Raw genomic sequence first — 25,411 nt, forward strand, 5'->3', positions numbered from 1 at the left:
GCTGGCCGCTGGCCTTGTTAATCTCAGTAAAAATGCATTAAACTAATCAAAAATTTATAAAACAACCTCTGCAAAAGATGCTTTGTTTATACTCTAAAGATACTACAGTATTATATAATATATATATATATACAATATTATAATTTTATCATCAAATCAAGATTTTTTTTCTGTTTTGCTTTGTGTTTAGGATTGATATGACTTTTTCCCATTGATTTTTCTGGGCCATTTTTGTAAGGCACAGTGTCACAGTGTGGACACTATCTTGCAGATGTGCAACATAAATACTTTTACAGTTTTTACAAGTTTGATCTTGTATGTTGGTGGTGTTTTATATGCTTTTCTATATGTTTTTAGCTACACATTATAAAACTTAAAGCTAAAATCCTGTTCCTGACATCCTGTCATGTTGCACAGATGAAAACAACACCTGAGTGATCTGTCAAGAACCTACACTGTGTGTGTACACACCCCAGCATCATGAGCAGTCTGCTACAGATCCTTTACATGTGTGTGTTTGTGTGTGTGTGTGTGTTTGCGTGCGTGTTGTACTGCAATGCTGAGGTGTTGAGGGTCTCCGTGGCCAACTGCAGAGCTACTTCAGAGGCCCTCTGGGTCTCTTTACCACAGACCCTTCTGTCACAGACAACCACCTGCCTCCCATGTCTACAGCCCACAAGTGCCTGTGCTCTTCGCTCCGCTCACATCAAAGCAGCTCCTCACTTAGAATGTGCAGCGTTTGGGGTCTGGCTGCAGCTTATACACACAACAAGAAGAACATCACCCGTGCACCAAAAACAGGACATGTTTCTTTAATAGCTACGAGAAAGCAAGCTAAACGAAGCAGAGCTGCCATCGGTCATGACGCAGTTTTATGTGGCGTTCACATTATTCACGGAGGAGTTAATAATAGGTGATGGTTTGGTGTTTGGCAGAGCTGCCTATCTGAGGATCCCAGAGGTTTTCCAGCGTTTGGGAAACATGGGACTGGAGCGACGGGTTTGAATATCGGCTGAAGTTGTGCAAGCCAGGAACAATAAGAGCCTCCTGAGTGTTGATCTCTCCCAAGAAAAGGATAATACAGTCGCGCACACTCATAGGTTTGATATTATCCTGGTTTATTCAGTTTTCTCTGAAAAGAAACTTTTACTTTTCATCCATATCTATTCAAACAGTTTCTTTCCTCAAAGGCATTAAGCAACATATAACATAACAACTGTGGCAATCTTGAGCAAATCTTGAGAGTTCCCAGTGATTTCTCTGCAAATTTAATTCAACCCAGGGAGTCGTGTCAGTCCATTCCGCTAAATAGTAATTTAGTAATTTAGGGTAGATTTCAAATTTGTTATTGAGATTATACACTCTCAGCAGCACTACCAACCAATGTTATGTCTTGTAATGTGACTTTGACTAGCAGTTATGTTTGTATTTATTTATTTTTGCATGTATGTCATATTTTGGCATTTCTCACCATGCGCTGCTGGGCTGACACCAGGCTGTCCCAGTCACTCTCTGGCGGTACGCTGCTGAGCGGTTGCATTTCATCGGGATGTGCTTTTCCGTGGAGCAGACTGTGCAGGGGCAGCTGTGGTGTGCCATGCGCCTCGGCACTCTCCTCTTTCTCCCAAGACAAGTGCTCCTGACTCATGGAGTCATCCCCATCCACCACGGAGGCAAAAGGAGACGTGGCTTGCTTGGAAGACATGACTCTGCTGTGGAGCAACAGAAGAAGAGAGAGTCAATAAAAAGAAATGTTATCTTATGAGGATCATCAGCAATACGTGAAAAGGATTGCCGTTTTCTTGAGTATGTCATGGACAACTGGCAGCGACATTCAAGTGATCGTGCATGGCTGTGACTAGGATTATGAGTGATGCGCCTCAGCAGATAATGCTGAGTGAACTGATTGCTCCACCTGACTGTCGCCTGTAACTGCTCTGACTTGTGGAGTTTGCAGCAGGCTGTGGGCTCCATAATCCTTTGTTTAATGCAGGTGGATGGCTTGATCTAATGCTGGAACTGTGCCTGCTTGGGTCCTGGCCGAAACACCAAGACAGTTACTGAGGCAGTAGGTCAGCCAGGCGCTGGAACTGCCATACCGATAAAAAAAGTCAAAGAATACCTACAAATAAGTTAACTGCTCCCTTGTTTTATATGCAGAGATGTAAAACATGGTAGCTTCTTCTTGTCATAATGTTGTTTTATATTTCTAAGCTGCCTGAGCAATCTGTTTTGTTTTTAGTGTTGATTTTAAATTGGTTTTGTCCTTTATGCATCTTATCATTTTACTTGTGTGAGTCAGTTTCATTTCATAGCAGTCAAACACAAACAAAAAACAACCTTGTCTTCTTTTGTTTCCACTCATCAAATTAGGAATTTATCAACATTTTGGTGTGACAGTTTTCCCTTAGGCCAACAAATCCAACATAAGCAGCTTAAAATCACAAGCTAACGGTGGAGGACTTTATGCACAAATCTGTCACATGTTTTCATGAATATTACAGTGAAGAGTGTACTTGACATATCAGGTGCAAAGGAAACTCATGTTAATTCTAATTTCACCCCTCCCCCCTTCTTTTACAACCCAACTCTTTTTTTTTTGTGTGTGTGTGTGTGTGTGTGTGTGTGTGTGTGTGTGTGTGTGTTCAGAATTTATACAACCAATTCTGCTTTTTCCTCACAATTAATGAGGCCACACTCATGCTGTGTGCTACAATGAATGAAATTAAACACTGTGCTAGCAAATCTAATTATGCATTTGCTATTAAATTAAAAAGGGGATAATATGGCCTTCCTACTGATGTGAAGTGGAGAGAAGGAGCTGGAGCATATTTAACTCCTAATCCGCTTTTCCCCGAGCTGTTGTTCTGCTTATTTTTCTAAACTACAGGACATTGACCATTAAGACTGCAGTGACTACTTAGGGCTCAGTCTTCTCTAGAGGCAAATACTGTATGTATATGTCTGTGTGCAGAGGAAGTAGAAAGACAAACTGGAGGTATGAAGGCTCTGTGTTTGTATGTGACAAAATACTCAGGGTACTTCTTGTAGTACATTTGATCACTGATCACCATCTGCCCCATTCTCCTGCTCTATCCACAGGGGTCAGTGTGACAGCACTTTAGTTCCACCCTCAGCTTGTCTGGGGGGGGAGTGGGGGGTTGAGAGGGAGGTGGGGGCTCTCAAGGTTCAGGCAGGCTCTGGTGCGGTGGCGTCCTTGCACTTTCAGCTGAGACTCGGGCACAGAGAGAGATAGGGATATGTTCCATGTAAGAAAGGCTTTTATGACCAAGGATTTTGGATCTGATAGTTTTTGGCCCTACTCAAGGAAGCCCATCAAATGAGGTGTCTTGTCCATGTCAAACTGTTATTCTGTGTGTGCCTTGACAGAAGCAACATTAAAAGGACATTAAAATGTACTACAAACTGGGGGATAAAATATTAAGCAAATTAAAAAAAAAAATTGTGTTAGAAGCAATGGCAAAAAAGCAGTAACAGTGCAAAAGTTTCAAAAGTGCAACTGTAGTTCCATAATAAATAGCTGAAATGTTTTTGGTCTTGATTTAGGAGAGCTGGAGCAGACTTCAAATCTTCTTGGACATTTATTCTAGATAAGTAGCACAGAGAAAATAAAGGCTGTGTCAGCATGTTTTCTTTTAACCCTTGAAAACAGTAAGCAGACCAACCACAGAAGACTTGAGAGGTCTGGAGGGGAATGACGCCAAAACAGATGAGACATAATTGTGCATTGAATTATTGTTCAGAAACAGTGGTGTGTCCAAATCGCTATGCATCACCTCTTTCTCTCTCTCCCTCTCTCACTCTCTCTCTCCCTTTCTCTCCAATTCTCATTCATTCACTCACACACACACACACACACACACACACACACATATATAGTCACAGATCAACCTGGGCAGCGAAGGGAGACCTAAACAATGGTAGCCTTAGTTAATCTCATGTGTCTGAGCAGCTGTACAAACAAACCCGGTAAGTCAGGTAGATGGCAGGGCAGGAGTGTGAGACCCGTGTCTGCCTGCCTGCATGTCTGTCTGTCTGTCTCTCTGCCTCTGTGCCATGAATGTGTTGTCGGCTGTTTCTTTAGTAAGACTCAGCCATCAATCTGAATGAGCCATTAAATTGTTTCCTGTAATTATATCAAATAGAAAGTGATCTCAAAATTGGGTGCTGTTAATTAAAAATCAAAAGTCAGAGCAAAGTTCAGAGCATGCATGTAATAGTGAGTAGAGGGAGCAGCAGTCGGGTTGGAAGGTGTGTGTGTGTGACTCTGTCTTTGTGCGTGTGTATGAGAGAGCGAGCAGGTCGGGCACGTAGATTCTTACGTATTTTTTATTCATACATCCAAAAAGCTCAGGCCTCAAGTGCAACAAGCACCTCGTCCTCAATGGAGTGTGAGAGTGAAACAAAGCACTGCTTTTGTATTACACAGTAAATCAAGTGGTATTATTTTACCACTAAAATATTCAGTCTCTCAGGCACTTTTACTTTGGTCTCCAGCCATCAGTCAAACTGCTGAGGCGTGAGCAAGAGAAGGGGATAGAGAGAAAGCGAGAGAGAGAGAGAAGGAGCAATGGAGACTCCATCCTCCTGTAACATGTGTCTACAGCAATCTTGTTAAAGAATGCAACAGATCTGCGGCAGGCTCCATAACAGTATTTGTCAGCAGGAGTTAATAATTTATTAGCAGTGCTGGGAGGGCTGCGCTCGGGCGGCTTAAGAGTGCAGAGAAACCCCTCTGCCCCACCCCCACATTCGACAAGCTCCATACAATACAACCTCATATTATTGAAAGGGAAAAAGGGAAAGCAGTAATTCTCTGAAAATATCTGAGGGCAACCATACGGTATTTTATTCCTCATATTTGGAGTGGGGATCACACAGCGCTGAGATCTGAAAGGGTTTGTGTGCAATAGATCAGCACAGACACAACAAAGATATTTGATGAGGAGCAAAATAAGGAGCAGAATTCAGCTGAATATGTGTATTACAGATGCATGTAGAATTTGATAATATTTTCTGATAGAATTGCACTGTTTACAGCCATGGTGTCCGTGCTTGCAAAAATAAAAACAGCAAAACAGCCTTGTTTGTACAACTAGAGTGTATTCTGGTGCTGTTGAAATAACTTTATTCACATTAATAATTGACTCTGTTTCTTTGGAAAATAAGCCCAAACTGCGCTTTAACATACTAAACAGCAAAAATATGGGCAACTGAAGAGGTGGCTCATAAATCCTTGACAAGCTGCCCTCCCTCATGCTTGATTACACAACAACAATGGACAGCTAACAAACCAAAGTAATCAATAAGTGCATGAAACGCTGCCTTCCTGCCTACTTTCTCAATGACAAAGCCCCAGTGACTTTGAAGGCTCGGGGCAGAGACGTGGGAGGGTCCGTTAGAAAAAAAGAACTGGTCTATATATAGCTGACAATATTACGCACATTTGAAGGATTAGGACTTAAGTTCTCCAGCCGCAGGCTCATATGGCCTGGAATGCTTTGAGTCATGAATTGTTCCCGGCGATAATGTTTCATCATCGTTCAAAACAACCTCTGCTTAATTGGTGAGTATTAAAGGAGCGTTGTGCACTGCTCATCTCAGGCGTCTTGTGACTGCAGGGCCATGTGTCCTCGGCTATCCCATTTCTTCTTTCATCGTAAAAGGGTCTGACCGACTTTCACCCGCTGTATCTGCTCTGTCACACTGTTTACCTTTTATAGACAATGGTGATAAGTAACTCCACACCAGCTCCCCCACCATCCCAACCCACCCAACAACACATGTTTCTCTCACTACTGATGTCGCACACCTTCAAGTTGTCTAAACAAGTCCCGACAGGAGAGAATATTCCACCTTCTTCCCTGACATGCTCAGCAGACAAAAGGAGAGAAAATCATTTAAATTATTAAAAACGAACAAACAAACAAAAAAAGCTGGTTCTAAGAAACGAGATGAGAGGGCAGCCAGTAACAGATGACGGGCTTTAACTTTCCATGTGTGACTGTGCATGTGTTGACATGCAAACGCGCACGGATAAACGGTGTGTGCAAATTTACAGTTAATTCATGTATATAATGAGAAACACAATTATAAGTCATGCTCGATGTTAGGTATATTTAAGGCAGAAGGAGAGACAGAAGGAGAGACAGACAGACAGGTATATTTAAGTGCAGTGCTGGAATTTGACATTTGTCTTCAAGCATCAAACAGAACAGTTAACATGAGGTGTCTGCGCAAGATCTTTTAACAGAGCCAATTAACAAAGGTGCCATGACTGTTCTGTTCTTTCACTTTGTCACTGTATTGCACTGAAGGAGCTGTGAAATCAAGCACATGAACCAAACTAAGTGTGCATTAAAAAAAATTATATTAATAAGGACTTGAATTGTGAATAAACTTATTTTTAATCAATTTACAAACAAGGGCAGTAACTTTGAAAATAACTTGTATAATCAATCAAGAGTAATCTTTTAAAGTAAAAATAAAAATAATTTGGGGGCTTTAAACAGTGTGTGTGTGAGAGAGAGAGAGTTAGAGAGTGTGTGTGTGTGTGTCAGAGAGAGAGAAAATCATCTGTGTGTTTCCCTTCAGGGGTTCCTCCTGTTCTAACAGGTGTCGTGGTAGGGTTCCTCTGGGTTCTTCACCTGCCATAATGAGATATTACTACCTGACAGCTCCCAGCTGGAGGAGCATTGACACGGAATCCACCGTTTAGCACAATTAAATTATCACCCTCCATTGTGATTGTGCCATGCTGTGCAGCAGCCAGGTTTCTGGATACATAATCAACTCGTAACACAGGCTGTCGTAAAACACACACACACACACTCACATTTACAGATTGTGCACACATGTATATTTTGTATTTATATTTTTCTGTTGTCTAATTTAAATCTGAAAACATGTACATCAGAAAAAGAGATAAACATTGCTTTTGCTTTTTTTTACTATCAGTTTGTGTCCGTGAGAGACAAATTGATTTAAATCTCTTAAGCCCTAGCCGGCAAAGTAATTACAGATAATGGTATTAAAATGTACCAAATGGTTGAGAAAATACGGGTTTTCCGGCAAGCTAACGGACTGTACAGTGAGCTGAGAGTTGTCCAAATGTATTTGTTTAAATTGTTCCTCCATTATTGTTGACCTTCCCTCACAAAAAGTCAACTCAATTACAGCGCCACTTCATCCTCACTTCACACTTTCTCCTGATGCCTTCTCTATTAGAAACTGCCACAGTTACCACAGCTAAAATCCACATTCACATGATAGCCACCCAGAGCAAATTAAGCAAGCCACCTGAAGTGCACACTTTACATATTGAGCAGAGCACTGATAATTACTTTGCAGGGTAAATTATTTGCAATAATATGCTGCTCGAGGAACTGCCTTGTATCTCACTTTAAACACTTGTGCAGCTGCCATGACAGCATGGTTGGTGTCCTTGCCCCCCCACGCAAGGCAAAGGCAGATGCAGGTGTGAGAGTGCTTAAGTGTCCCTGTCTGCCTACTCAGGAAGGGTCGATGAGCACTCACACACTGAATCCCTCGTTGCCTCCACACCCCCCCCCTCTTCCTCCTCCCTCTCCTTCGCCCCCCTCCCCGTGCCATTGGCCCTTTTCCTGATCCCAGGACACAAGCCTCAGAGCTGGATGGCATAACAGCCTCTCAGTTCCCCCGGACACACACAAGTTCACTCATGCGTATACTTTCACAAATGAAGGATGGCTGTCCAAAAAAAACTCACCACTGGCCTTTTTTTTCCCCCTCTGTACTCGCATCCTTCTTTAACAGAAATTATCCACTAAAAGAGGGCCATTCTGGTTGTCCGACACACACACCACAAAACGCTAATAGTGGCGGGACAACAACTTCAGCAGTCTCCTTCACCAGCCAAACTGTTTCTCTGCCTCAGAGGTTAAAAAAAAATACTGAGACAAGAAAAGCTGCTTGTTGTTTTACCCCTCTTTCTTTCTCTTACTTTCTCTTTTTCTTTGGGCCTGCTGGGGGATGGAGTTCCCAAAGAGCCTTCTGTTGCTGCTGCTGCACTTAAGCAAACCTCACAGCGAGTCAAGCCATCAACCAACACAAGCCTATTTGCTGAGCAACAGTGGAGCTTTGTGGCTTGCCTCATAGTTGACAGTAAGTTATGAGCCCTTTGTGAGCAGGAGAAGGAAAACAGAGATCGGAATTTGGCAGGAACATAATAATACAGAATTCTCCTGTTCATGGAACCTGAAATTTTCATGGAAACAATCGAGCATTGTTGAAGGAAAGAAAAGCAACGGTGACAGATGAAATATAGAGTGGGGCCCCCTTTTTGTTAAACAGTAAACAAAGCGCTATTCAGGGCAGGTCCATTCTGTCATTTATAAAGATAACTTCTTCTGTGCACTGGAGAGTTTGCAGCAAATGGCTGCACTTCAACAAATCGAGTGTAACATCTCTCACAGTTGCCAGAAATGTGAGTCGAGGAGCTGGCTGGGGGGTGCCAAACAGAAGTGAAGGGATGCATCCCAAGATACCAAAGAGATGCACAATAAGTCTGTAGGGAGCATAGAAATCTCAAAAGGGAGGGGAAGTTAAAAGGAAGAAAGGAAGTCAAAAAAAGCAAAAAAAAAAAAAAAAAATTTGAAAGGGACCACAATTTTAGACTTCTGGCAAATAAAAAAACAAAGGACAATAGCTGATTATGAAAGAGAAATTTTGCAGGGAGAGGGAAACACATGAACACTGGTGTGTGTGTGTCGGGGGGTATTATTGTACTGTATGGCAGGGGAACTATGGGCCTCAGTCTTTGGTCTTGCCATCATGAGGTCATCATTGGCAACTTTAGTGCCCAGCAGAAAGGGGGTTGGTATAACTGCCATTGGTTTGGACATCTGGAATGTCAGTTCATAGTGGCACAGTTTCTCCGTCACTATCCTTATTCTTTTTTTCCCCCCTAATGTTCTGTTCACCAAATTGGCAAATTTGTAATGTCTACAGAAAAGAAAAGCAATTTTGTTCCCTTTCTTTCTCATCGCATAAATAGATCTCTGTAGCTAAGGGAAAAAATTTGGAAATTACCTTCAATACTATTGTAATTAAGCTGCTCTATTGTAATTCGAGGGCCTGGGGGGACAACAGCTCATTAGACCTGAGTTAGACCCAACTCCAATTCTTTAGTTCCCCCCCCCCCCCCCCCTTTCCCGCTATTCTTTTTCTCTTTCTGAATAAATCAATGATATTCATTGAGAACGCTCGCACAGGGAAAGAACACACAAATGTCTCTCCTTGTGACAACTGGACTTCTTTCGTCTCTTTGTCTTTGGGCCCTGTTTTTTTTTTTTTTTAACGGACTGTGAGAAGAAAGGCCAGGATGGAACTGGGGAGGGGAGAGAGTAGCCATGTTTCATGTGACACGTCAATTGGAAAATCAAAACACGGATAGTTCATTTGCTCCACCCAGATGAGGCCATCTAGCAGAGCCATGATGAATAGGGGTCAGGCAAGCCACACCTCAAAGATTTATGATTAAGGCTTATTATGTTGGGAAACTGACATTGATTGCTGATATAAACCACTGAAACCAATTAATTTACCAGTGCTGAATAGAAAGCATGGTCAACAGTGTGTGTCATTCTGACAGGTTGGACGAGAAGAAGCTGGGCTGAAGCGAAGGGCTCAACGAATGGTGCCAGCTCTGTTTGGAGGTGGTTAAAAGTTACCACGAGTGATTGACAACTGATACAAAAAAAGAGAGAGACTGGAGTAAAATGAGATCTGAAGAGCAAAACCAGAAACCCCGACCACTGATCTGAGTAATTGCCCAAAAATTTGGTTCACAGAAGACATGTACAAGCTCCTGTTTTAGCAATGCTAAGATGGTTTCATTCATGGACGGGCACTGAGAAAACCTGAGTAAATGAATGTGAAACATAGCTCTAATAAAATCAGAGAGCTGACAGACATGGCTGAACAGAAAAATGTGCTGTATTTCCACTCCAGGAAAGTGGGCACTGTAGTGGATCAGACGCTGACTAAAACTCAAAATGCCTCAGCAGCCTGCTGCGAACCATGTGTCTGACCACACATACTGTGCTTCAGCTCTTTTCTGCATTTGTCCACAGTGATGCAGAGAAAAAAAGAAAACAAGTGATATACCTACCACAATCTATTACCCAAGTGATTTTTGTGCTGTGCTCACAACAAATGCCAAATTACGCTCGGCTGCATGTTATTTTTCTCTGTGGTTTTCGGGGAAGCTTGTGTTTACCAATACCTTTTCCTCTGTGCTCAGAGGACACAGGCATCATGACAGTGCTTCAAAATGAAATCATTAACTTAATTGCTTTCTTAAAAAGCCGCAAGTGTGCGGCAGGATTTGTGTGTGTGTGTGTGTGTGTGTATTTGGCTGTGGGCCACGGGCCTCTGGTTCCCAGGCAGCCTCTGCCCCGGCTCTGTTGTGGTTCCCTGCCACCACACTCATTATGCTCAGCCTCAGCACAGCACGGTGCACGGCTGCAGCTCGCCTCATCTCACTCACTGGGCTAGTAGGAAATAATCTGGTAATCTCAAACTACTCCTCCATTTCAACTGGGGCCCCATTCACACAAAGAGACACTTTGTCCTGGAACATTTATGACCACTCTTTGAATCTCAATCAGCGAATCAATCAAAAAGATATTAAACGAATATGGTTTTCTATTTGATGTTATGAGTTTTAAGGGGAATTTTCTGGAGAGATGACCTCATTTTATACTCATCAAACAACTCTTTCTGCTGTGTAATGGTAACAAACGTAAATAATGGGGGAAACATCTATATCAGAGGAATATATAAATTAAGACTGCTTTTAAGTATGACTAAAAAGAGAACACAGATGTACCTAATGTGAAATTTCTACACGACATCTCTCCCAGACAAATGCACACACAGACAATATTAAAAAAAAAAAAAAAAAAAAAAAAAACTTTCTGGAAACTTTATCAATCTACCTGTGATTATTTCAATAAACAAAGTAAACAGAATGGAAGGTAAATAGGGAGTGAAGGCCAGACAAATATTTGATAAGAGGATAGGGACTGTAGTTGAGCTGTTTGACAGGGCAGCTGAGGGCTCCACCCACCCCACACACACAAAACCACACGTATATACACACACACAACTAACCCTCAACCCTGACTGTCTATCTGCTCTCCACTGAGCTGAGGATAGCAGATGTGTCTTTCACAGCCTGTAGAGTGTGTAACCAATCTGCAAACAATAGCTGGAACTTGACAAAGGTCGTTGCACTCTCTTTACAGTAAAGGGCAGTCAAATCCCATTGGTCACTGAGGTAAACCATGCCCTTCAGTGTTTTTTTTTTGTTGTTTTACTTTACAGACCACTAAGGCATTTAACATTGTACATGAGCAGTGTAGTCCATAAACCGTGTATTTTCTGTCAGTGTCTGTAGGCCCTTTAGTCAGCCACTATAATTCTATTTGAGTTGATATATAAGCCTCTTTACAAAGTTTAAGTCACCTTTTTTAGCCTCCTGTTAAACCAACAGTTGGTTAGCTATTCAGTGCTATTAACCTAACAACATACATGGGTCTGGGGTAAAGTGCCATGTGCTAGAAGCCTGCTCTGAGTATTAATTACAACAGACAGCCATGACAGTGAAAAAGGTGCAGCATCAACCATGCTTCCTAATGCTACTGTGCCACCACAGGGAAGAGGGGCAATGTTGTTCACAGCATGCCAGATCAGTGCTGCCTTTGTTTTAACACTTCTCAAAGCTAATTTAAGGATTCCCAGTTGAATAGCAATAAATACATTTAAAGGGGACATTTTTTAAAAAAAGCTGTGTTTCTTATGGATAAAGCAAATATACTCAGGAAAATGTGTGCATAAATTAACAACACTGATTCCAGGCTTATAAAGATTTAATGTCAGGTGCAAAAAAAAAAAAAAGGTCTGCACTCTGACGAAAAAAATGAGCTCTCCTGATGCAAAAGTTGTGATTAGTTTATTTCATCATCAGCAGAACATACAGTACATGTATCTCTATAAATAGACCATTAGGCAAACACTAATGACCAATCAGAAGAAGGTGGTAAGAAGCAGAAGGTGTTTTGCATGAATTCATCAACTAGTTGGGTATGTTCAGAGACCCCAAGAGTGTTTCATGAATGCTGTCATGCATACACCTAGACATCAATGTATCTCATGTGTGTGTGTGCAGAATGTACCAATAACATTATAAAATACAAACTTGATAAGAGTTATACACAAGAAAAGAGAAAAAGTTAAACAGAAAGAAAAACACAGAAACACATGCAAGAGTGAAAGCACAAAGGAAAGCTTCAGTATCTTTCCTGCTGCTAAGTAAAAAATCCCCTGCATTTCCTCTCATGCCGCACATTTTATGTTGTTCATGTTTTGATATTTGCATTGTTTCTTGGTTTGAAGCACACTCTTGTTTGTGTTTTTAGATTCAGATCAGGTGACACCCAACCTGTGACTTGAGATCAAATGAGAGAGTAATGTGTCATCTCATTCCACAACCCTTAAATTATACAAATATCAGTCTCTCTTCGTCAGTTAAGTAGGTCACAATTAAGCATACATTTGATGGGCTTATTTTAATTTTGTCTGTTATTTAACAAATTAAATATGTATCACATGTGCTTATATAGCAGATACTGCGAGATTTTTTAAAGCAAAGAAAAATAATTTTACGGATTTTGCTTGCATGTGTGTGCATTGGAGAGCATGTTGTGCAGAGTTAGTGCAGTCTGTAAACCCTCCTGTCTGGTGTCAGCAGGGCAGCCGTCCAGCATCAGCCTGGGATATCAGCTATAAATGGCAGCTACCTCACTACAGCTCAGGCTAAAAATACAGGACCCGGTTTCTTCCGTTTCCCTGTATTCTCAATTGTATGTGAAAATTAAGCTGAAAAACCCTGAAAGACCAGCTTTACGTGGAAAAAAAAAAATGAGTAATGGTTTTGGACTTGTTGAGAAATATTGACAGGAAAATGAAAAATGAAAAATAAAAATTATAGCTGGAGAGAGCATTTTCTCTTTGTTTGCAAGCCAGGTTTTAAGAAAGCTCTCTAAAAGCTATCAAAAGTTTCAAAATTTCCCACAACCCCCTCATGTGGGTGTGCCTGTAAAGTGCTTCACTCCCGTCTCTTGAAAAGCTCTAAGGGATTGCATCATGGGGCAGGTTGTGAGGCGATGGTAGCAACATACTGTAACATGGGGGAAATACCTCATGTCGGGTGATTCATAAACACCTTGTGCTCTGGCTGGCTGGCCTCTCAGACTGGTCTGTGCTGTGCTGGTTGTAATGGTAGAGCTGCACTGTGCCAAATACCAAGTCCCTACACTGGCCTGAGTTCCGCGTAGGAGCGCACATACACACAAACACACACACACACACAGAGTCACACAGATTAGAGCATGGCCATGTTTTTAATTGAGTCTCAGCCTTTGTGGTGTCTGTTATCTCTCACTAATAGCATACATTGGCCTTCTCTCATTATCAGAGTGGGTCTTTATCAGAGACCCTTGTTTGATACAGTTAGAGTTGATGCATTATGAACCACACACCAAGAGTCAACAGTGATCTGCATATTCAATAACTTCCGTAATTATATGCGCAATTCATCAGATGGGATGTGATTGCAGGGGAAGTGGAATAGAGTGGAATAGAGAGGAGCAGAGAGGTCTGATTCCTGGAGGACTAAAGTCTAATCACAAAACTAACATGATAATTGAAATCTAAATTGAAAGGCTTAGCTCTGAGGGAGAGTATGTCAGACATGGAGTGCAGAGGCGCTAGTGAGGGTGAAAGAGTGGCAGGAAAAATAAGATTTAAAGTGTGCGTGTAGTACACAAGCTGCTAACAATACACATGTGAAAAAATAAGTTTGCTTCACACCAGTAGAGTATTACGAGCTCCCAAAAATGTCTCTGTAATCCAGTTAGGACGGGCTAGATGTGGAACGCGGCTTTGAGCAGCCTGCTGGGAAACTGTGTGGAACATTCGCAATTAAAAAAAAAAAAAAAAAAAATCTTGAAATTTGAAACATTTCACTGACTTTTATGCACATATCCAAAATCTTAAGCGACTCATAAAAACCGACCACACAGTTCGTTGATCCCTGGTTGATCTTCATTTGTGTCGTCATGACTTTAAAATGGAGTTAACCTTTATTATACAAACAGTTGGTAACTCTGAAACAACATCGGTTTGAAGAATTTCTTTTAGTGTGACCCTTTACAAACAAGTGAGGGAAAGTATTAAAAATCCAGGGCCGTATATATGTTGTTTTCCTCATCACATAGCCTGATCCTGGAGAGTGTGTTCAACAATGACTCAATATTCCCAAGTGTCACCACCATCCTCCTTTTGCTTTCATAAGTAACTGCTGAACAACATTTGTGTAAAAAGGGGCATATTCTGCACTGTATTGAACAGAGCAGTCCTCAGCTCACATGAGAACTGTTCATTTATCCTTTTTCACCCTGCTATTTCACTCCAATACACATATGCAAAAACGGAAAAAGGGGGCAAAGTAATCTTTGTTTTAGCTTTAGAGGCCTCCTTTCCTTTCGCACTGGAATATTAGTGTCACATTCTTTGGGGTTTCACACAATCATATAAACAGTTTACCTTTTCAGATGCATCTAGTGAAAGAAAGTATTGTGCTGGGACATTGTGCTGAAACAAAGGTGTCCTCCATTTCACCTCAAAGGCTTCGCTGCATTCACAATCACTTGTCATGTGTTACTCATATTGAGCACAACCCAAAGGAAGAACTGCAGAAAAGTCCTCTGTCTCATTCTCCTCTCCTCTCCCCTTCCCACCTCCCCCCCCGACCACAGGATTCATATTCATCCCTCAATAACATTTAATTAGTAATGCCAAATTCATTAACCTGTACTGCTGTTATGCTGGCCTCAGCCATAAATTAGCTTAATGTGAGCAGACGTATTGCAGCTGTAATAAGGGACATAAAACTCAAAGAGAAACACATACTGCTCCTCCACAGTCATGGATCATTATAACTCAGCAGTGTTTTAGAGCATTCCTTTTCAGAGTAGCAGCTCTTTAGCAGCTCTTAACTATAAGCCCATCAAACATTTTTTTTTGTAATGCTTAAGAAATTTGTTTTAATGATGGCTGAAATATAAAGAAAATTATGGAAATGCATTACTCATGACAGCCACGAATTTCATTTCCACTTCTCACCCCAAGATTTTCAATGCTTTAACTACAACAAAAATTGTATCATTGAGTATCTACTGACAATACAAACTCAAATAGAAGCTGAAAATGTTAAGTGTGAAGTGCAAGTCGAGGGTGTGTGCTGGTAAAATATTAAGATGCATTTAAGATTCATGTAAGAGTTCATGTTGTTTTCAGCTGAGCTGAGGTGCCAGAAACTGATGCAGAATTAAATGTATCAGTAAAAGAGATGCAAGAGACAATTCCAAGAGCTTCTCAGAGTGCCGTCTAATTGGTCTAACTCTTTGGCATCTTGTTTGTGTTTATTTAATTAGCAGAGGGAATGTGTACATTTTGGCTGTGGGGCATGTTAGCCCCTGTTTCACAAGGAGATACATTACTAGCAGCCTTGTCTGTCAATCTTGTTTGCTTTTAAAATATTTCAAATGGACTAACTTCTTTGTAGGGTAGACAAACAGATTCAGTTTGCAACAACCTGCTATTGTAAAAACCTCTGACGACCTTCACTGTCCTAGGATTACATGTTGACCTTCCTGCTCTTCTATTCCCCAGTGATCTCGCCTAACAACTCGCACCAAAGAGCCTATTAGGGCTGGATCCCACTTTGTTGTTAAAAAGGGTCTTGTCCTTTCAGAACACTTACTTCCTCGCTTTCTGTTTTTTCAAGCATAGGTACTGGAGGAACACAAGTTCATTGTTCCCTCACAGATGGAAGTTGAAGTTACCAGGGTAACAGCTCTAATCCTCCCCCTTTTTTTTTTTACCACTTTTTTCATATTAACAGCCTATCGAGTGCTACATTTTAAGTCACAGGCAAGAGCGCTCGCTCACTTTTAATTAGCTATGATTCTGTTTGCCAGGAGACAGCATGATGAGCTAATCGAAATTTACGAATAATGACGTACGGCAAGCAGCTTCTTCTTTCTCCTGAGGCCCACTCCAAGAATAACAATAATGAGACCATTATCGAGGACTGCACTTTAAAATGCTGCCCTGCCACCAAAACAGAGGACATAATTGTTCTGGTGTTTTTCATACAATCAACAACCCATTGTTGATGACTTGAGAACTAAGGGCGCAAAGAATGGGTGCCATAATGATTAGTCTGTGCTGCCATGAAGACCCTGTACAAAGTGTCCACTGAGGAAGGACCTCGATAGACTACTGATTTGCTCGTAAGGGCTCTGGATGACGACAAATGTCTGGTTTTGTAAAATAGAAAAAAAAAAGCGCTTTCTGCTTTTTGGCTGTCTTGCCGCTCGAATAGCCCCCAAGTCGCGTTAGAGAAGAGCCATTCATATAGTGAAAGGCTGGGTGTCACACAGGCCACATAGCTACTGGAGAGAATGGCTATTTATTTAACCTCCCTCCAGTCCCCCGAAAATACAGCTGATCTCTAGCAGAAGATAATGAAAAGACCACAAGGTGTCTGCAAACGAATTATGTATTATCATTTGACCAGTGCTGCTATACATATATTTAAAAAGTCAATTTAGTTCAGTGGTCATTTATGTCAACTGAGCTTTATCTAACATGTCAAGATGACTCAATTAGATAATTGCATATCTATGCTCCAAAACTAACTGCATTACAAACACAGCCTAGCCGTATGGAAATAAAAATATCCCCGAGAGATTCTGAATAGTAGAGGGTGAAAATAAAATACTTTGTCAAAAGTTTCACATCTAAACTCATTGGGTGAGAGCTCAGCGGGTTTGTCCAAACACAGTCCTGCACCTATTAGCTGTGCTCCATTGTATAGCAGTGAGAGAGGGAGACAGAGAGAGACAGAGCTCGAGGGCAGGAAAATGCTAAGTGGGCCCCTTAGCCTAGTCAACCTTCAGTGGGTTTCATTTATCTTCATCTTGTTAGACTAAATTAATTAACAATCTCAATGTTACACACTTTCTCCTTTCATTACATCAAATAATGGCAGAAATGTAGGGGGAGGTCCTGCCCACTGGGAGTAGACAGAGACGGAAGACATCTCTCTCTCTCTCTCTCTCTCTCTCTGTATTCTGTCTCTCTTCCTTCCCCTTTCTCTCTCCCACTCACTCTCATTTTCTCAGTCTCTTTGACTGCACAAATAAAAACCTGTTAAACGTTTTCCATAAACACATAAAAAATTGATCTGAACAACAAAGAGAAACACTGTGAGGCTTACAATAACATGAGCGTGAATAGTGGTCTATTAAAGACACACTGTGCATTGTACACTGCACTTCAGAGAACTTTAACGTGAGTTTTAGAAATAGTCGGAATATGAAACACATTAGCATTATTTTTATGAGACAGTACAAAGACGTCTACGCAAAATACGAAGAGTTTGATGTATTTTTCATGGTGGGCACATCAGGTGCCATTAGGAAGCACTTTTAGCACAGCTATAAAAATCACTGTATGTACAGTGTGACTCAAAACCAAACTCATGACTCATTACAATAATGAAAGGGCTATCCGGTGTGCTACTGAGGTATAGCATACAGTGTAAAAAGTCAATAACATCTGCACATTGACACAGAAATGTTTGAGCATGCTCACAAAGCTATGTTTGACCTGATTCGCTTGTTTGGGAAAAGATACTGGGATTCTTCATTGGAAGAATGTCTGACTGTCGCATCCATTCAGCCCTGTTTCTATCCTCCTCTGCCCCACAGCCCACTTCAGGACACAAGTCTCATCCAAGCAAAAGGGCTAACCCTGAAGCAATGCCTGCCTTTAATCTTGTCCTGATTGTTGAGGCCTCCAATCTCCAGCCAGCCTGCGTGATATCTTTCTACTGGCTCTTCTCCTTTAATTAAAACAGACACTGACAGAAGGATGAGGATTAGCAGTACAATAATGTGTTTACTTAGAATAATCACAGTGTATTCGCACAGCTATCAAAACAAAGAGATTGTTGAGAAACAGCCAAGGTCAAAGGTCATGTGTCTTTCTTTCTTTCTTTTTTTTGATTTAGATGTGGGATTGGGTGTCTTTGTGAATTTGAGATATGCTTCTCTACATCACCACTGCAACAACATACAGCATACAGTACATTTAGTACAGTTAGTTATCCACTTTCGACAGGTGCTGAGAGTTAAACGCTGCCATCCACTTTGTACCATTAAAAAGCGGAAATGAGCAAAGGCAGTGCACACTCTAAAACGTAACACGCTGTATGCCTGAATAACGTCTGTCAAACTCTAGCAGATACACCACACCAAATAGATGAGTGCCAAGCCATGAAAAGTAAAACAGATTTTGTGCATTTTTGCGTTCTTTATTTATTTGCTGTAGAGAACAGTATTAAATGTAACTTACAGGTGTGTGATAAATGGCTCTTTCAGTTTGTTAAATATGACAAAAAAATAAGTGGTTTTACTTTAACAGTCATAGTTTTGCAAATGTGGGACTCAGTCTTAAATTTAGTAGGATTTCAAAAGATTGAAAATATTAAAAGACAAATAAATTTTCCTATTGAATTCCTGAAGGACATTTTGTCTATAGCGAGAGTAATGGTATCAAATTGTCCTTTCTTTTAAAAAAATACCCCCAGCAGTTCTGAGAGAGAAAAAAATGCTGTTAATTTAATCAAATAAGTGACCTTTTGAAAAAGAAATCAAAGAGGATTCATTAGCTTTAGTAAAGTTTGGCTGACAGCAGCTTTGAAAGGCAGATGCTGCTGCTGTGGCTTCTAATGAGCCAACCCTAATTAGGGAGCAGCACTGCAGCCTAGAGAAGGTGGTTGACTAGGAAAGGAGCCAATGGTAAATACACTCTCTTATTTACTTCCTCTGTGTGTAATGACAGCACAAATTTTTAATTAGAATCACAGGAAGGGTAAGGACAAAAAATGTAAATCTTTATGGTAGGTTGAATACAAACACGGACCACAACAGGAAACAACAATGCATCACAAAACGGATATGCCAGCAGCTGATTTACCCCAACAGCCCTGATTAGGGTGGTTAGTAAGGGAGGGCAGATGGGGAAGAGTGGTCAGACAAAAGCATGCAGTGTAAAGACACAGAAAGCCTAATCTGCAGGTCATTTAAGCCATGAAAGGGAGAGGAAGGAAAAGGGTGGGGGGGTTGTAGATGTAGAACTCATCTACATGTGTCCTTTCAGTCTGACTGGAGGGTGAGCATGCCCGTCAGTCACAAACTCCATGAACACAATCATAACACACTGCTTGGGTAAATGCAATAAAATCCATGTTTGACATTGTTCAAATATATGAACACATGCGCACACACAAACATGTGCACACACACACACACACACACAAAAAGACAAAGTCTAAATCTAACAATGTGTCAGAGAGCTTAACCCCCGTTAGCCCGCTACCACCCCTGCCCGACCTATGATCCTGAATGGCAACAACGGAAATGAAACTAACCTCAGTAAAAAGCTGCTACGAAGAAAGCCCTCCATGTCAGCGCGTGGGGTTCTGGCAGGAGAAATCACAGAGAACCATTTTCACTATGAAACGAGTGATAATCAAGAAGAACAAGGAGGAAGGAGGGAAAGAAAGAAAGAAAGAAAGAAAGAAAGAAAGAAAGAAAGAAAGAAAAACACATAGGGCATACATCTTCCTCCTATAATAAGGCATGTCTTTAATTAAAGCAGAAATATGGCTACGAACCCATCCTCTCTTTTTATGAACTGACATCATTAATTATACCTCTTTCCATCGAGGGAGTAGATTTGCATACAACATCGGTTTGCACTGAGGGCCTGATGATATGTTTGCCTCAAATAAACTTTGCCTACTGATCTCTATACAGTCTTTTTCCATGGCTGTGTGCTGAGACACATATACATGTACATCCAGCACTGTAACCACAGATCCCAGAGCAGTTCAGAGTAGCCAATGGTGGTCCAGCTGCAGCCCATGTGTGGCGAGGGTGCTGTGGCTTCAGGGAGCCAGGCCTCAAGGGACCCAAGTTGGGACTTACAGCGTCAGTGAGGTAAAAGGATGTGGTCATGATGTCACCACTTTTGGGGGTCATTCAGAAGCCTTACCCGCAAAATAATGGAGACACATGGGTGAAAATGACATACAACGGGTTTCCATTAGACGACGTTATTGATCTGTATAATATACACATTTATTGTGATAAGATTGTATGACAATTAATTTGAACTTCTATGTGCTTTGTTTAAAGTGGTAAAAATGATAAGCTAATCCAGAAAACAGATTTGTGAGTGGGACTGTCAGCGGCTGAAATTTAAATGTATCTCGGATGTGCTTGAACTTAATTTTAAAATCATTTCGGACAATATGCTTACGTTCAATTAAAAAACGATGGTGAGCATTTAAAAACTTGATTAAAGGTTAGGTTTTTAATGTGTTTTAGAAGAATTTTTTTGTATTTGTACTTAACATCCCCTGAGCAGCCTATAAATAAAATGCTCTATCAACCGGAACGCAGTCTGCCCGTGTCCACAAGACTAGACCGATACATTGTTAGAGCTATTAGTGAGCTATTAGCCATGTTCATTATGTATGTCCACTACGATATCGTTGGGTGTTTCCTTGTATGTGAATGAAATATTAGATGGTTCGATACGGTTAGCCAAGACAACATAGTGCTGCACTTTCACGGTGAAATTAGTTTTAGGTTGGATACTCAACAGATACTCACTCCGGAGTACTCGAGCTGTTCGAGTATGTGGCTTCACTGTGGTACTCAAACATCTCTGAGCTGAAGTAGAGCGTTGCTGCAGCAGTGACAACAGAATGTGCTAAAGTCTAGCAAAGTTCACCACAGACTTGGATGTATATGTGTTCCAATCTGCAGTACCCCTATGTAACCAGCAGGGAAATCTTTTACATCAAGTCTAGACTTTGCTTAGAAATAAGATCATTTCCGTGCCATAGTAAGGTTTTATGAATAACTACTTGCACATGGTTTTCTGCTTAAGTCATAGCCCATCCTATTATTTTCATTAAACTGATCCTAAGCTTTTTTATGAACAAGGCCACTGGCCTTATATGCTGAAATATGGCAAAAGTTTCTCACAAAAATATTTTCTGTGTTATAACAAGTCATTTCACATTTTTACCACTCCACCACCATTTTTTAACACAAAGGGAAAGAAAAAAAATACTCTTTCCTGAACTTCTTCTGTTCTGACGCTCCCTCATGCGCATCATAACATAAAACACAACAGCAAATTAGATCTCAGCCCTTAAACACCTTAAATTTTATTGACATGGGTGTAATTTGGCATTTTCTTCCCCTGCTCTCATTGCTCATGAGACAAAGCCTCTGAGAGAATGGAAAGAATGAGTGGGGCCCAAGGACACTGTGCCTTTCAGTCTGGCCAGCACTTAGCGAGGCAGTGGATCCACCAGGCCCAGAGGGCTCAGCCGAGACTTTTCTCACAATAAGGTGTCTGGGGAGGCGGGAGTGGCATAGCTAGGGGCGCTGCAGCTCTGCTCTTTTCTCCACTCAACTTGGCCCAGGGCACATAATACCATCACCACGGCACAGCACACCGAGCCAGTGACAACGTGAGAAAACAACCGTCAAACAGTGCAGAGCAGATCAAGCGTGTCTCCTCACTTCTCTAAGTGCAAAAAGCACACACTCTGAAGCGGGTGCACACAAAATAAACAATTACCAACACAAATGTGAATTCACTCTGAACTTACAGTACATTCAAACAAATTCTAGTACACATTTACATACTGCAAACTCTAGTTTAGAAATTAGGAAGAGGAACACTTTTGGCTTTGATGCAGAACCTCAACAAATTAACACAAAACCAGTAACAGGATGAACAGAGCACTGTTTTTTTTACTCTCTGAAAGTGTGTTTTTCTGTTTTACAGCCATCTGAATCCTTCAGCAGGCTTGCTAAAACAGTTAAGAAGCAGGAGATAAAAGAAAATAGATTAGGCTATGCTCAGTTTCTATCTTTATCTTTGGTCCTCTTCCATAACCCTAGTTCTTTCACTCTCTGTGTGCTTGTGTTTCCTCAGCTGTGCCTGCTGTCTGCAGTCCCATTGTGGTCAGAAACAACTGAGCTTAGCCTATGGCAGCAAAGGTGCGGGCACAAATGACCAAACTCAGGAAAAAGTAACTGAGCCACATTGTGTTTGCTCTTCTCTGAACACAAGAAAACAAGAATGTCTTTAAAGTAAGGCAAGGCCTTGATTCAAGGGCAGGCTTTTTGGTGAAGGAGAAGCAGGGAGGATAGACATCACTAAGTTGGCCTGGACCAGTCCGAGCAGCACAGCAGCCCTTTCGAAGAATGAGCTTCTGCCAAAAGCTGCCTCTGCCTAACCAAGTCTCCCACCATCTGCAACAAATGTGCTCTATTAAAGCAGTACCATATGGACAACAAGCTAGCTATTAACACGGCTTCAGCACATCCCCTTAACCTAGCCCAGATTTCAAACTTCCAGTCAAATTGACTGCTGATTTAATGCACCGCCAGCAGCCATGTGGGTCTTGGCACGAGACGGCACTCTCAGGCTTCAGTCATTAACAGGCTCACATAGAGAGAGCGGCACACAGCGAGGCACAGAAGTTAGCTACACAGATCCTACCAGTGACTACATCCCAGGTTACGTGGTATATCTCTTAACCAGTCCCATGTGAGAAAAAATTAACATCCAAAGAGTCTGCGCTGATCCAGGAACTCCAGCCTTCTTAAGACAAGTGAACTAATGCTCAAAACATTCTATTCTATGGGGTGCAAACAAGCTTACGAAGCAGATCTACCCACAGAGCTGCTGCAGTGGCAGCCTAAAGTGGTGGCTTATGTCTCAGTTCTTCCACAGTGATGGAGAGTGCATTTGCTCCCACTGCATGGATCCAAAATGGCAGTGATTAACCCTGCAGGGTGTGTGTGTGTGTGGTGGGGGGGGCGCTTTAATCCCAATGGGCCACGTGGGCATGTTGACGGCTCTCCCTTCTCTGAGTCATGGGGTGACCCACCCACCGTTCACAAAGCCATGCTCTCTTCTCCTCGACCATGACGCCACGGCTATGAGTCCTCTGTGCTGCGACCCAGAGACAACACACACACACACACACACACACAAACACACACACACCAAATGGGTTACAGTTCTCCAAAGTTCAGTAAGTTTTGTTTGTTTATTTTTTTCCCCCCCTCCTTTCTCAGCTGCTTCAGATACTGGACATAATTAGAGTGGAAACTCATTTCAGACACTGAGCTGTGGCTCCACAGTGTCAAAGTCCTGGCAGTTTGTTTTTTATTTTATATTTTGATTTGAACTTTGTTAGTTATTAACCAGTTTTCTTCTCCATAATGTACAGACCACCCTACCAGGTCAGTGAAGATATTTTTGTCAGTGAGCAGATAATTATGACTTTTTTCTTACAGATTTAAAGACAGATAGCAAGTGAGAATTTATACAAAAACCCATGAAAGATCATTGCCCCACGACATCTCTGCCAGTAGTGTCCCTATGCAAACTGAAGTGATAAGCTAAAGACTGCCTGATGACAATCTAATTAAATAACCCTTTCAGTGCTCTCAGTAGAGCAGTGAAATGTGTGAAAAGGTACTGCTGCTGGTTCGAAAGGAGGGAGCTCCAGAGAGGGGAAAAAGCTGTCCAAGCAATCCCAACATCCCAGCAGACAGCTTTACGCCAACTCAACACCCAGTCACATGAAATATGGTGATACCTGGTCCAACATGTGTCCACACACACATACACACACACACACGCACACGCATTTACACCTACAGTGTACATGCATGCACACGCACAGACATGCCTAATATTTCCTTTACTAATGGCTATAGTGTCCCATTGACCCATCTTACACACACAGCACATACACATATATTTGCACACACGCATGCACACCCACACATACACACACCTCATTCAGAGCTGCCAGATGAGTAGTGAATTAATTTGTGTGAGCCACTCCAACATTAAGAAGGTGTGTTGAAAGGTGTCTGCTCATGTTTCAAATTAAACGCGCTGCTGGTCAGCATTAGCACCTCGCCACCCGTCGGCAACTGACACTTAGGGGGCTGGGGGGGGATGGGAGGAAGGAGGGAGCCCATCCGCCGTTCACACTGGAATAATTAGAACATGTCAGGAAGAATTAATTTCCTCATTTTTCAAAAGGATACACAGAAATTACCATGTTATTATATGACAGGGTCCCTGGGAGGATTGGATTAAATTTGATTTCTTGCGCAGCCCACACAACAAATTAAAGTCATAAATAAGTTGGAAGGATGCGGAGCACAGAGCATATGTTTATGGCAATGAGTGAAGCCAAGGGACCAGAAACAACTCTCTTCATTTCATTTTATTTAAATCAGGCCGACACCGTGTGTCTGAATGACAGCAATTGCTAATAGGTTGAGATTAGAGGCTCCTTGATATTAACACAGAGATCAAACAATTTCAGCTAGAAAGCAGTTGAACGTACAGTGTGTGTGCTACTACATGAGCCTATTCTGCACAGAATGACCCACTATTGCTTGATCTTTATCTTACCACAACAAAACATACTGGACCTGAATGCTTCAGTTTTTCTTTTAAAAAAATCAAACATGTTACAAACAGCGTAATGATTGTACATATTGTAATGCTCATCAGTCTGCTTGTGAGTTGTATGGTAACAGCCTGGTAACATTTTACCCCGTCAGTGCCATTCATGTATTTTGGAGTCAGCGATCTGAAGAGATTTAACGGCTGGGCTTGACTGAAATTTGACTGAATTTGAAATTCTGAGTTTAGAAAGTTTAGAGTTTAGAAACAATGGCATTTGCAAACTAACTCTAATGTTCAGCTGTTCATCTATATTAAAAACAGATTATCTTTAATATTGTATGCTTTCCCAGAGAGAATACACGAGGAAGAAAGGACAATCAAATTAAATTGTCTATTTAGAATGAGATACATCTCAAATTAAATATCATATTCAGCAGGGCCAATCTAACAACTCTGGACACCATCTCTCTGCTCGGGGCTTGTATTGTTAGCTTACTGTTACAATTTAATACTGGTTTGCCTGGGAAGAGTTTTTCAACTCTTTCATAACGGGCCGTCATTACAGTCTAGCACTCCCCTGGGCACCACAAACTTTAAATAATTTGCGAATCAATTAACTGGCTACTCTCAACGCAACAGGGATTTCACACTCCGGGGTCGTGGTGCATTATCAGCTGGAAACGAT

General features: G+C 41.5%; 1 protein-coding gene across 10 annotated transcripts in view; it reads right to left on the reverse strand.

Moving 5' to 3' along the window:
* Positions 1-25,411, reverse strand: part of sox6 (SRY-box transcription factor 6) — a 132,699-nt gene that overhangs the window by 84,084 nt on the left and 23,204 nt on the right. For 6 of the 10 annotated variants that reach the window (XM_046388362.1, XM_046388371.1, XM_046388407.1 and 3 more), the window contains 2 exons: positions 19,628-19,678; positions 1,472-1,712 (listed from right to left, as the gene is read on the reverse strand). In XM_046388362.1, the coding sequence (XP_046244318.1) occupies positions 1,472-1,712; positions 19,628-19,662 (276 nt within the window). In that variant the 5' untranslated portion in view covers positions 19,663-19,678. The remainder of the gene's footprint in view (positions 1-1,471; positions 1,713-19,627; positions 19,679-25,411) is intronic. The other 4 variants (XM_046388394.1, XM_046388378.1, XM_046388402.1 and 1 more) reach the window with 1 other exon arrangement.

The sequence above is a fragment of the Scatophagus argus genome, chromosome 1 (assembly GCF_020382885.2).
Source record: "Scatophagus argus isolate fScaArg1 chromosome 1, fScaArg1.pri, whole genome shotgun sequence".
Classification (NCBI taxonomy): Eukaryota; Metazoa; Chordata; class Actinopteri; family Scatophagidae; genus Scatophagus; species Scatophagus argus.